The 14,395-nt window shown below is 43.7% G+C and overlaps 1 protein-coding gene across 1 annotated transcript; it reads left to right on the forward strand.

Moving 5' to 3' along the window:
- The first annotated feature begins 477 nt into the window (after window positions 1-477).
- LOC130298352 (uncharacterized) lies at window positions 478-3,124 on the forward strand. Its single transcript, XM_056551282.1, has 2 exons — window positions 478-724; window positions 2,524-3,124. The coding sequence occupies exons 1-2, from the start codon at window positions 489-491 to the stop codon at window positions 3,122-3,124; spliced, it is 837 nt and encodes a 278-aa protein (XP_056407257.1). The 5' UTR covers window positions 478-488.
- The last annotated feature ends 11,271 nt before the right edge of the window (window positions 3,125-14,395 follow it).

Here is a 14,395-nt window from a genome sequence, read left to right on the forward strand (position 1 = left end):
CAGTGTGCCTCCAGCTGTTGCAAAACTACAACTCCCAGCATGCATGGTCTGTCAGTGCATGCTGGGAGTTATAGTTTTGCAACAATTGAAACAGCTGGAGGCACTGAGGTAGGAACGGACAATGTTTCCCAACTAGTGTGCCTCCAGTTGTTGCAAAACTACAACTCCCAGCATGCCCAGACTGCCCAAGCATGCTGGAAGTTGTAGTTCGCCAATATCTGAAGGATCAGATGTTGCCGAACTACAACTTCCAGCATGCTTGGGCAGTCTGGGCATGCTGGGAGTTGTAGTTTTGCAATATCTGGAGGTCCACAGTTTGGAGACCACTGTATAATGGTCTCCAATCTATGCTCTTCCAGATGTTAGAGAACTACAACTCCCAGCATGCCTGGACAGACTGAGCATGCTGGGAGTTGTAGTTTTGCAACATCTGGAACAGCACAGATTGGAGACCATTATACAGTGGTCTCCAAACTGTGGACCTCCAGATGTTACAAAACTACAACTCCCAGCATGCCCAGAAAGCCAAAGGCTGTCTGGGCATGCTGGGAGTTGCCGTTTTGAAACTCCCAGAGGCAGCAGTGAGATCGCTTTACGGCGATCCCACTGCTGCCAATGAAGATGCCGCACTGCTGCCGGAAACTCACCTCCGGGACGCAGCGCCGCCGGGACCGCCTGGAGGACGTCGCTCGCAACGGGACCACTCGGGACACCGCATGGTCGGGTAAGTGATGCCGGGGGATGGGTAAGGGACACTTAGCAGAGCGGTGTGTGTCCCGATCCCCGTGATCGGGACTTACACACCGCGCTGCTAAATATTCTGATAGCGAAACGCTGCTATTAGCTAGTCAGATTTGACCAGCTGATAGCAGCGATCGCTGGGGGGGGGGGTGGGGGATGAAACCCCCCGTGGTCGCATGGTAAGATGGCTGGCTATCAGTGATAGCCACCATCTTACCGGGCGCTGCGGGATGCCGCGAGTAGCGGCAAAAATGTTCATGACGTACCTGTATGTCATGGGTCGGGAACACCTTGCCACCCATGACGTACAGGTATGTCATAGGTCGGGAAGGGGTTAATGGTATAGAGAACTGTGTCTAGTGCATTAACTCTGATTTTTTGCCCATTGAAACCAGTAGGCCCATTGTGGTCTATGGGGAAAGCTGCTGAGTTGCCCATAGCAACCAATCAGATCGCTTCTTTCATTTTTGAAAAAGTCTCTGAAAAAAGAAGGAAGTAATCTGATTGGTTGCTATGGGCAACTCAGAAACTTTTCCAGGAAAATATGCTGAGTTGCCCATAGCAACCAATCAGATCGCTTCTTTCATTTTGCAAAGGCATTGTGAAAAATGAAAGAAGCAATCTGATTGGTTGCTATGGGCAACTGCACAACTCTTCCTCTACACTGGTCTTAATGAATCTCCCCCATAGAGGGAGATTTATCAAAACCTGCCCAGAGGAAAAGTTTCTGAGTTGCCCATAGCAACCAATCAGATCGCTTCTTTCATTTTTGAAAAAGCCTCTGAAAAATGAAGGATATTTTTGAGATTTTGGAAGCTGGGATACTCACTACACCCATGCATATCTAGATAATTAAGTATGGGGGGAACTTAAATTTATTTTTTAAATCACATGGAGTTTTGACTTTACTTCATTATGGTCGAATAAAGCACTTAAAGAGTTCCTTAAAATTAAAGATTCACTCTTTTGGATGAAAAGGGGCTTATTTATGTAAATCAATTATACGCTTTAGGTCAAATAAAGTCGTTTGAAGAGATAGCCCATAAGTGTGTGGGGGGAAGACAATCAGAAACATTGTTTTTTACAAATAAGTAACACAGATCATAAAGCAATAAAAGGAGAGATTGGAGATTTCAGGGATTCTATATATAAGAAAAGTTTAATTAGACTATTTCCTTATGCAAAGTTGCTGTCTGGGCATGCTGGGAGTTGTGGTTCTGCAGCGGTTGGGGGTTCACAGCTTGAAGACCACTGCTATAGAGGGTGCAAATGTATCTGAGCCCTGGAACTCAAATAATGTGAAATATGAGATGATCAAAATGGAGCCCCTGCACTAATTACTTGGGTTCTGAGGTCTGTAAGGTCCATAGTAAAAACATCAGGTTCTGTCTATAGCAGATACTAAATCATGGCAGCTCAAAGAAACAAGCAGTCATTCTGACATGTCACATGTGATGTCATAGACAGCTGGAGGCCTGACATCCCACTGACAGCCGCCCGAGCCTTCAGTCTGTTCCAGTGCGATTAGTGAGAATAGTGAGATTAGCGTCTTCTTTTTCTACTTGTCTGAAATGGAGCTAAAAGGACTGGGGTTCGTCCCCCTCCTGTTGGCGTTTTGGTGTGCGGCCTGGCTTGCCACCAGCTACATCATGACGGTCGTCCTCGGCCATGCAGCCTCGCCACTGATGAGCATCAGGTAAGATAAACAAGCAAATGATTCTTATTTCATGGGTTGGGAGTGAGGAAATATCCATAATAACATTGGTTTCTTTTCCTTCACAGTGACGTGGGAAATGTCTTTCCCGAAAGCATATTATTCAGAATTGGATTCATAGGGACGTCCATTGGCACTTTGGTACTAACCTTTCTTATTTATAAGTATATGGTTATGCATACTGAAGAGTTCAGGGGTCATCAGGTCCTGATCCAGAGGATCCTGCTGGCCATTGTGTGGGCCTCCTGTTTTTCCACAGCTGTTATGCATGTATTGTCCCCCGAAGAATATCCCAGGATACACTTTGTCAGCACGATAATTTCCATTACATGTGAAGCCTTATACTACCTTGGGCAGTCCATCCAGATGTATAAATTACCAGGAGCAAAAAAAGTCATCCACCATAGTAGATGCACCTGCTGTGGCCTGACTTTTGTCTGTGTAGTTTTCTATTTTGGATATGAAACATTAAAGGAATTATTCCATAATGATGAAGACTGGGACGAGATCCGTGAAATCCCCATCATAATCATCGAGTGGGTGATGCTTCTACTGATCCTGATAAACATCGTGACCTATTATTCCACCATGCAGAGGTTATTGTTGACCGTCTCCAGAAACAGCTGCACACTCTCTCTTAGAGTAAAAATTGATGACTTCGGGGTGTAGACCACCACGGGGGCCATCAAGTGGACTTCTGGGAGAGATACTGCACAGGACACGGAAAACATCTAAAGAAGAATAACTGGGGGACTACATATGGTGCCAGTAATCATGACACAATAATATGAGCTGGTGATATTACCTATACAAAAAAAAATAAAAAAAATAATAAAAAAATATTGGTGTGTGAAGTGTAATACCTAGTTAGAAAAACAGAATCAAATTCATCATTATAACCCCCCTCTGCATTACCCTGTTTATTATTTTTCAAGCAAGCACTTTGTTCTAATTCGTCCACTCTCTGGCGTGCTCCTTGTATAAGGGGTTTGGGATACCCTTTTTGTTTAAAACGATCCTCCAGGTTCTCTAGTTGTTGTAGGTATTTTTGGGTGGAAGAACAATTCCTTCGGATTCTTTTCATTTGACCGAATGGAATGTTCTTCTTCCATTATTTAAGATGGCAACTGTTAAAGTCGAGGTATCTGTTTGCATCCACCTCCTTAAAATAGTTGGCAGTATGCGAACAGCCATCCTGAATATAGATATTTAAATCCAGGAACTCACATTTTTTGGGGGACTGATGCAGCGCTGCCTTTGGATATCTCTGGCTCTGCCATAGCGCTTTTTTTGAGGGGGCGTGCCGGCTGCCCCTTCGTCTGGTGGTCAACACTAGTGTTGCTCGCAAATATTCGCAATGCGCGAATTCGCGAATATTCACCAATATAGCACTATATATTCGAAATTACGAATATTGTTTTTTTCCCCCACAGTACACATCACAGTGATCATCCCTCTCTGCTTCCAGCTTGTGTGGTGTAAAGAAGGCTCTAATACTGCTGTGTGAGACTGGCGTACAAATTTTCGCATAGGGGAAAATTTGCATATGCAAATTTTCGTTTATGCAAATTTTTCACATATGGTAACTTTTGCCCATGCAAATTTTTGTTTATGCTAATTTTTGCTTATGCGAAAATATATCGCGAATTCGAATATGGCCTATGCCGCTCAACACTAATAATGACCCCACATAAAAATTTACTATATACTTGTCCCCACAAATGAATTTATACTATAAACTGACCCCCATATATATGAATGTATACTATATACTGACCCCCATATATATGAATGTATACTATATACTGACCCCCATATATATGAATGTATACTATATACTGACCCCCATATATATGAATGTATACTATATACTGACCCCCATATATATGAATGTATACTATATACTGACCCCCATATATATGAATGTATACTATATACTGACCCCCATATTTGAATGTATACTATATACTGACCCCCATATATATGAATGTATACTATATACTGACCACATATATATGAATGTATACTATATACTGACCCCCATATATATGAATGTATACTATATACTGCCCCCCATATATGAATGTATACTATATACTGACCCCATATATATATTAATGTATACTATATACTGACCACACATGAATGTATACTATATACTGACCCCCATATATATGAATGTATACTATATACTGACCCCCATATATATGAATGTATACTATATACTGACCCCATATATATGAATGTATACTATATACTGCCCCCCATATATATGAATGTATACTATATACTGACCCCCATATATATGAATGTATACTATATACTGACCCCTATATATATATGAATGTATACTATATACTTACCCCCATATATATGAATGTATACTATATACTGACCCCATATATATGAATGTATACTATATACTGACCCCATATATATGAATGTATACTATATACTGACCCCCATATATATGAATGTATACTATATACTGACCCCCATATATATGAATGTATACTATAGACTGACCCCATATATATGAATGTATACTATAGACTGACCCCATATATATGAATGTATACTATATACTGACCCCATATATATGAATGTATACTATATACTGACCCCCATATATATGAATGTATACTATATACTGACCCCCATATATATGAATGTATACTATATACTGACCCCATATATATGAATGTATACTATATACTGACCCCATATATATGAATGTATACTATATACTGCCCCCCATATATATGAATGTATACTATATACTGACCCCATATATATGAATGTATACTATATACTGACCCCTATATATATGAATGTATACTATATACTGACCACACTTGTGGCACTTGTAGTCCGCTGCAGGCATCCTCCATTGTATGCATTTTTATGCTGGGGATCGCCCCTAGCAACGGACTACAAGGGCAGGATCTGCTCCCCACGTATAAATGCACAACCGCATTTGGGGTTGAGCACCTCCAGCCATTTGAGACCACGTTTTTTGTTGTTTGTTTAAATTTTATATTTGGAGGTGTGTAAACTCCAACATTAATGCTCCTTGAATATCTACAAGGCAGCATTAAGGTAGCACCTGTGAGGCCAGGCACCCATATTAGCCAACTCAGGTGGGGCTTGCAGCTTGCCTCCCTCCTCCCATTGCATGTGTGCTCAGTCACACTGGAGGGTATCTGGGAGGAAGTTGTGAGTCAACCGAATGCTGCCGTAATTGCCCACTGGCCCCTGTTTTGCTTATCAAGCACAGGTAGGATTAGCTTTAGGTCTCGCACCAATTTGAGAAACCTTGGCGTTGGTGTGCGGGCTCTGGTGTGTCCTTCATATAAGGATACACTGGCGAATGTCTCAATTTTAACATCAGTGTTGAGGGATAGCCAATGTATTGTTTACATCTACCACAGTAGTGCACCCATATTCCTGTATTGTATCCCATATATATGAATGTATGTATATACCAGTGTTTCCCAACCTTTTTCGGGTCGGGGCACACCTTGGGAAAAAAAATTCCACGGGGCACCGCTACCGAGGTTGACGAGCAAGGAAAAAAAAAAGGATAAAACGGTAAAAATCGCAATGCACTATATCTATTTATCAGTGAGTATGTAGTTTAAAGTGCTGCTTTATACAGCAACTCACCAATGACATCTTCTCTAATTTGCATCGTTGCCTTCTCTTCTCCATCTGGTCTGGGCCATCATCACGATTTCTTCCAGCCACAATTCTTCACCGTTAAATCTGCAAAACAAACCTATTAGGCGCCAAACTTTTTTTTCTTTTTTTTTTTTACATGGGTGACAGAGGGGTGTAGAAGAGTGGACATGGGTGACAGATGGGTGGACATGGGTGACAGAGGGGTGTAGAGCGGTGGACATGGGTGACAGAGGGGTGTAGAGGGGTGTAGAGGAGTGTACAGAGGGGTGTAGAGAGGGGTGTAGAGAAGCGTACATGGGTGACAGTGGTGTAGAGGAGCGTACATGGGTGACAGGGGTGTAGAGGAGCATACATGGGTGACGGGTGTAGAGGAGCATACATGGGTGACAGGGGTGTAGAGGAGCATACATGGGTGACAGGGGTGTAGAGGAGCATACATGGGTGACAGGAGTGTAGAGGAGCATACATGGGTGACAGGAGTGTAGAGGAGCATACATGGGTGACAGGGGTGTAGAGGAGCATACATGGGTGACAGGAGTGTAGAGGAGCATACATGGGTGACAGGAGTGTAGAGGAGCATACATGGGTGACAGGGGTGTAGAGGAGCGTACATGGGTGACAGGGGTGTAGAGGAGTGTACAGAGGGGTTTAGAGGAGTGTACATGAGTGACAGATGGGTGTACATGGGTGACAGAGGGGTGTAGAGGAGTGTACATGGGTGACAGATGGGTGTACATGGGTGACAGAGGGGTGTAGAGGAGTGTACATGGGTGACAGATGGGTGTACATGGGTGACAGAGGGGTGTAGAGGAGTGTACATGGGTGACAGAGGGGTATAGAGGAGTGTACATGAGTGACAGAGGGGTATAGAGGAGTGAACATAGGTGACAGATGGGTGCACATGGGTGACAGAGGGGTGTAGAGGAGTGTACATGGGTGACAGATGGGTGTAGAGGAGTGTACATGGGTGACAGATGGGTGTACATGGGTGACAGAAGGGTGTAGAGGAGTGTACATGGGTGAAAGAGGGGTGTAGAGGAGTGTACATGGGTGACAGATGGGTGTACATGGGTGACAGAGGGGTGTAGAGGAGTGTACATGGGTGACAGAGGGGTGTAGAGGAGTGTACATGAGTGACAGAGGGGTATGAAGGAGTGTACATGGGTGACAGAGGGGTGCAGAAGAGTGTACATGGGTGACAGGGGTGTAGAGGAGTGTACATGGGTGACAGGGGTGTAGAGGAGCATACATGGGTGAAAGGGGTGTAGAGGAATGTACAAAGGGGTGTATAGGAGCGTACATGGGTGACAGGGGTGTAGAGGAGTGTACATGGGTGACAGAGGGGTAGAGAGGAGTGTATATGAGTGACAGAGGGGTGTTGAGGAGTGTACATGGGTGATAGATGGGTGTAGAGGAGTGTACATGGGTGACAGAGGGGTGTAGAGGAGTGTACATGGGTGATAGTTGGGTGTAGAGGAGTGTACATGGGTGACAGAGGGGTAGAGAGGAGTGTACATGGGTGACAGAGGGGTGTAGAGGAGTGAACATGGGTGATAGATGGGTGTACATGGGTGACAGAGGGGTGTAGAGGAGTGTACATGGGTGACAGAGGGGTATAGAGGAGTTTACATGGGTGACACAGGGGTGTAGAGGAGTGTGCACCCTAAAGCACAAACTCATGCCGCACACGCGTGTGTGTGTTTATATAGATATATATATATATATATATATATATATATATAAATGTCGAAAAAAATGCAGCACTACTTTACCACAGTAGGCGGGTGCCAGCTCCTCAGGCTCGATCACAGCCAATTGATAACTTCAAAAATGGTGCGGCACTCCAAATATCCCAAAAATAACTATTTATTCCACATGTCAAACAGTGCGACGTTTCAGCCCCTCTTGCTTGCATGCACACATACATAAACAGACCTACACTCATATAAATATCAATACAAACAAAATGAAAAACTTTATTAAAACTTTTTTGGGGATTGGAAGCTTTTTTTTTAGATTGGAGGCTCCATTATACATACACTGTACAGCAATCATACCTCCATTATACATACACTGTACAGCAATCATACATCCATTATACATACACTGTACAGCAATCATACCTCCATTATACATACACTGTACAGCAATCATACATCCATTATACATACACTGTACAGCAATCATACATCCATTATACATACACTGTACAGCAATCATACATTCAGTATACATACACTGTACAGCAATCATACATCCATTATACATACACTGTACAGCAATCATACCTCCATTATACATACACTGTACAGCAAGCATACCTCCATTATACATACACTGTACAGCAATCATACATCCATTACACATACACTGTACAGCAATCATACATCCATTATACATACACTGTACAGCAATCATACATCCATTATACATACACTGTACAACAATCATACCTCCATTATACATACACTGTACAGCAAGCATACCTCCATTATACATACACTGTACAGCAATCATACATCCATTACACATACACTGTACAGCAATCATACATCCATTATACATACACTGTACAGCAATCATACATCCATTATACATACACTGTACAGCAATCATACATCCATTATACATACACTGTACAGCAAGCATACATCCATTATACATACACAGTGACTGTACAGCAATCATACATCCATTATACATACACTGTACAGCAATCATACATTCATTATACATACACTGTACAGCAATCATACATCCATTATACATACACTGTGACTGTACAGCAATCATACATCCATTATACATACACTGTACAGCAATCATACATTCATTATACATACACTGTACAGCAATCATACATCCATTATACATACACTGTACAGCAAGCATACCTCCATTATACATACACTGTACAGCAATCATACATTCATTATACATACACTGTACAGCAATCATACATCCATTATACATACACTGTACAGCAATCATACATCCATTATACATACACTGTACAGCAATCATACATCCATTATACATACACTGTACAGCAAGCATACCTCCATTATACATACACTGTACAGCAATCATACATTCATTATACATACACTGTACAGCAATCATACATTCATTATACATACACTGTACAGCAATCATACATCCATTATACATGCACTGTACAGCAAGCATACCTCCATTATACATACACTGTACAGCGATCATACATCCATTATACATACACTGTACAGCAAGCATACCTCCATTATACATACACTGTACAGCAATCATACATTTATTATACATACACTGTACAGCAATCATACATCCAATATACATACACTGTACAGCAATCATACATCCATTATACATACACTGTACAGCAATCATACATCCATTATACATACACTGTACAGCAAGCATACCTCCATTATACATACACTGTACAGCAGTCATACATCCATTATACATACACTGTACAGCAAGCATACCTCCATTATACATACACTGTACAGCAATCATACATCCATTATACATACACTGTACAGCAATCATACATCCATTATACATACACTGTACAGCAATCATACATCCATTATACATACACTGTACAGCAATCATACATCCATTATACATACACTGTACAGCAAGCATACATTCATTATACATACACAGTGACTGTACAGCAATCATACATCCATTATACATACACTGTACAGCAAACATACATTCATTATACATACACTGTACAGCAATCATACATCCATTATACATACACTGTGTCTGTACAGCAATCATACATCCATTATACATACACTGTACAGCAATCATACATTCATTATACATACACTGTACAGCAATCATACATCCATTATACATACACTGTACAGCAATCATACATCCATTATACATACACTGTGACTGTACAGCAACCATACATCCATTATACATACACTGTACAGCAATCATACATCCATTATACATACACTGACTGTACAGCAATCATACATCCATTATACATACACTGTGACTGTACAGCAATCAAACATCCATTATACATACACTGTACAGCAAGCGTACCTTCATTATACATACACTGTGACTGTACAGCAATCATACATCCATTATACATACACTGTACAGCAAGCATACATTCATTATACATACACAGTGACTGTACAGCAATCATACATCCATTATACATACACTGTACAGCAATCATACATTCATTATACATACACTGTACAGCAATCATACATCCATTATACATACACTGTGTCTGTACAGCAATCATACATCCATTATACATACACTGTACAGCAATCATACATTCATTATACATACACTGTACAGCAATCATACATCCATTATACATACACTGTACAGCAATCATACATCCATTATACATACACTGTGACTGTACAGCAACCATACATCCATTATACATACACTGTACAGCAATCATACATCCATTATACATACACTGACTGTACAGCAATCATACATCCATTATACATACACTGTGACTGTACAGCAATCAAACATCCATTATACATACACTGTACAGCAAGCGTACCTCCATTATACATACACTGTAACTGTACAGCAATCATACATCCTTTATACATACACTGTACAGCAAGCATACCTCCATTAAACATACCCTGTGACTGTACAGCAATCATACATCCATTATACATACACTGTACAGCAATCATACATCCATTATACATACACTGTACAGCAAGCATACCTCCATTATACATACACTGTACAGCAATCATACCTCCATTATACATACACTGCACAGCAATCATACCTCCATTATACATACAATGTACAGCAATCATACCTCCATTATACATACACTGTACAGCAAGCATACCTCCATTATACATACACTGTACAGCAAGCATACCTCCATTATACATACACTGTGACTGTACAGCAATCATACATCCATTATACATACACTGTACAGCAAGCATACCTCCATTATACATAAACTGTACAGCAATCATACATCCATTATACATACACTGTGACTGTACAGCAATCATACATCCATTATACATACACTGTGACTGTACAGCAATCATACATCCATTATACATACACTGTGACTGTACAGCAATCATACATCCATTATACATACACTGTGACTGTACAGCAAGCATACCTCCATTATACATACACTGTACAGCAATCATACATCCATTATACATACACTGTACAGCAATCATACATTCAGTATACATACACTGTACAGCAATCATACCTCCATTATACATACACTGTACAGCAAGCATACCTCCATTATACATACACTGACTGTACAGCAATCATACATCCATTATACATACACTATACAGCAAGCATACCTCCATTATACATACACTGTACAGCAAGCATACCTCCATTATACATACACTGTACAGCAAGCATACCTCCATTATACATACACTGTACAGCAATCATACCTCCATTATACATACACTGTGACTGTACAGCAATCATACATCCAATCCATTAATAATGTTGTACAGTCACAGACACAGTGTATGTATAATGGATGTATGATTGCTGTACAGTGTATGTATAATGGACAGGGCCGTCTTTAATTTTGATTGGACCCTGGGCAAGCTATTTTTTTGGGGGGCCCCCCGGTCCCCCACCCCCATCCCACACACACTCGGGATCAGTACAGGATCAGTAATGTAATGTACGTACACAGTGACCTCACCAGCAGAATAGTGAGTACAGCTCTGGAGAGAAGGTGTGTTCTGCTGAGCTCCAGAGTTTCCCAGAGAAGCAGTGATTTTCTTCCACCCCTCCCCAGGTGTGTGGCAGACACCTGGGTAGGTTTTCCTGCTATGGAGCCCCGGGAAGCTGGGGCTTCATCTTGCACCCCCCGTTCTCGGCTGGCGGGGTGTGCAAACTAAAATGCAACAGCCAGTAGTCAGGATGGGGTGAGGAGATCCACCAGGGTCCACAGCCATGTGGGGCCCCCTCCCCTGACCTCAGCTGGGAGCTGCAAAGCTTCCAGCAGAAGCTCATCCAGGCAGCGGAGTGGAAAGTCTGCATCTGTTTCCTCAGAACCCCAGCAATGGGGGGTAAAGGGGCCCAGAGAATCCCTGGCCAGCTTTGGGTCCAGAATCCAGGCCAAAATGGCTCAGTATGAACAGCTCGGCAAACAACTAAGAGGCCTCAGAGAGGAGCTGAAGTTCACAAGCTACCAAGCAAACAATGCAGCAAAGACCAAGAGGGCAGCATTTTCCACCAAGGTGAGAGCTCTGAAGAAACAGGTGGATGAGATTGTGAGGCTGAGATCGGACATTGTGGAGGGAGGTGGTATACTCAGCGAGAGACTTGTGAACAAAGATCGTTTCACCAGCATGAAGGTCTCAGGACAAGTGAGTAACCAAGATGACTGCCAGAGTGAGGAGGAGGAGATGGAGGGAGGTGAGGAGGGGGATGTGAGTGAGGGGGATATGGATACTGGACCTGTGTGTACCACCACCACTGTTACCCCAGACCCCCCACTTACCCTCAGTGAGGACTATGTAAACTCGGCTCAGGTGGCCTTACCTCCCTCCAGTGAGGATGATGATGATGATGATGATGACGGCAGTGACTGCAGTGATGGCAGCGGCTTGGCAGATGGGGGTCTCCTGCGGGCGATTGTTATGCAGGAGTCCCCCACCCGTCTGGAAAACTTTTCCTTCAGGGATGATTTGGGCCCAGAGGAGAAGGGAAAGAAGAAGAAAGGAAAGGGCAAGAAGAGGAAGAAGACACAAGGAGTTAAGTTTGTCTTTTCTCCATTCCAGCAGTCTGGGTCGGCTGAAAAGTCGGTTCAGGGTGCTGGGTCCCCCAATCTGCCAGACCCCGTTTCTGTAGTGGAGCGGGGCCAGCATGGGGGATACAGTAGCGCACCAAAAATGGCCGCGGGTGCTATAGAAAAAAAAAGGGCACCCTCCTGTGAGGGGGGAGGGTGTCCAGGCACCGGAAAATGGCGGCAGATTCACCCGTTCGGGGGGCGGTCCCCTGGTTGAAGTGGGCGGTACAGGTCCTGGCACTGCAGGGCACTCTCCTGTGAGGGGGGAGAGTTTCCGGGCGCCGGACCTTGTTGGTTCAGGGGGCGGTCCCCTAGGTGGCGTGGTTGGTACTGGTTCTGGCGCCAGGGGGCACTCCACTATAAAGGGGGAGGTAACCTGCACATCAGCTGTAGCGGGAGTTAGTCCGGAGGGACAGTCTTTTAGCGAGGGGGCATGGCCACCCATGTCAGAGGCGGAGCCTGTGTCTGCACCCCAAGACACAGGAAGAAAGAACTATGCAGCACCAATCCTGAAACCGGCAACCCTTAAACATGAAGCAAAAGACCCAGCCAGCCCAGTCTGTAACACACCAAGGAAGAGTGAACGCAAGAGTGAAAGTGAAAGGAAAAATGTGAATAAAAATGGTAATGTGCAGAATGTGAATTATGGTGGTGCGCATGGGAGGAGTTGTAGTAGCAGTGTGGATGAGGGGGGTGCAAGCGGAGTGCAAGAAAGGGGTGCAAGTAGTGTGCAAGAGAGGGGTGCAAGAGGAGTGCAAGAGAGGGGTGCAAGTGTAGTCCAAGAGAGGGGTGCAAGAGGAGTGAAAGAGAGAGGGGTGCAAGTGGAGTTCAAGAGAGGGGTGCAAGTGAAATACAGGTGAGGAGCGGTAGTGGAATGGCAGAGAGAGGTGTTATGGCTGATGATTCTGTTAAGAGTAAGGGTCCAGGTTTGGCCTCTGGGTCAGTTCCTGGTTCGACTGCCCCCCCGGTAGTGGCTGCTTCTCCCAGAAGCTATGCCAGCGTCACTGCCGGGGGATCAGGGGGATCCCCATCTCCGTCTGGCTCTGGGGGTCACTTGCAACAGCGCCTCCTGGAGGCTCTACGTAGGGGAGACAGGTCAATCCATGTAGAGGGGAGGGGTGAGGTTGACCTGTCTTTTTGGATAGAAAGACATGGCTTAGGCGCCTTCCGAGAACAAAACGGGGAGGTGGTCTGGTCCCTCCCGACATCCGGGCAGGAAAGTGGCCGTAGGAATGTGGTCCGTTTAGTGTGGAGGGGCGAAGATGCGTGTCCGCCTCGGGGTAAGGTGGTGGAGCTCCTCCTCCGGATGGAATTCAGGGCAAGTGACATCTTTGCCCTGATCCACCCCTATGGTACTTCCGAGTTTGACATCAGCTTTGTTCGGCCAGAGGGTTTGGAACTTTTCTGGTCGAATTATGAGGTGGTGA

This window comes from Hyla sarda (assembly GCF_029499605.1).
Source record: "Hyla sarda isolate aHylSar1 chromosome 2 unlocalized genomic scaffold, aHylSar1.hap1 SUPER_2_unloc_18, whole genome shotgun sequence".
NCBI lineage: Eukaryota > Metazoa > Chordata > Amphibia > Anura > Hylidae > Hyla > Hyla sarda.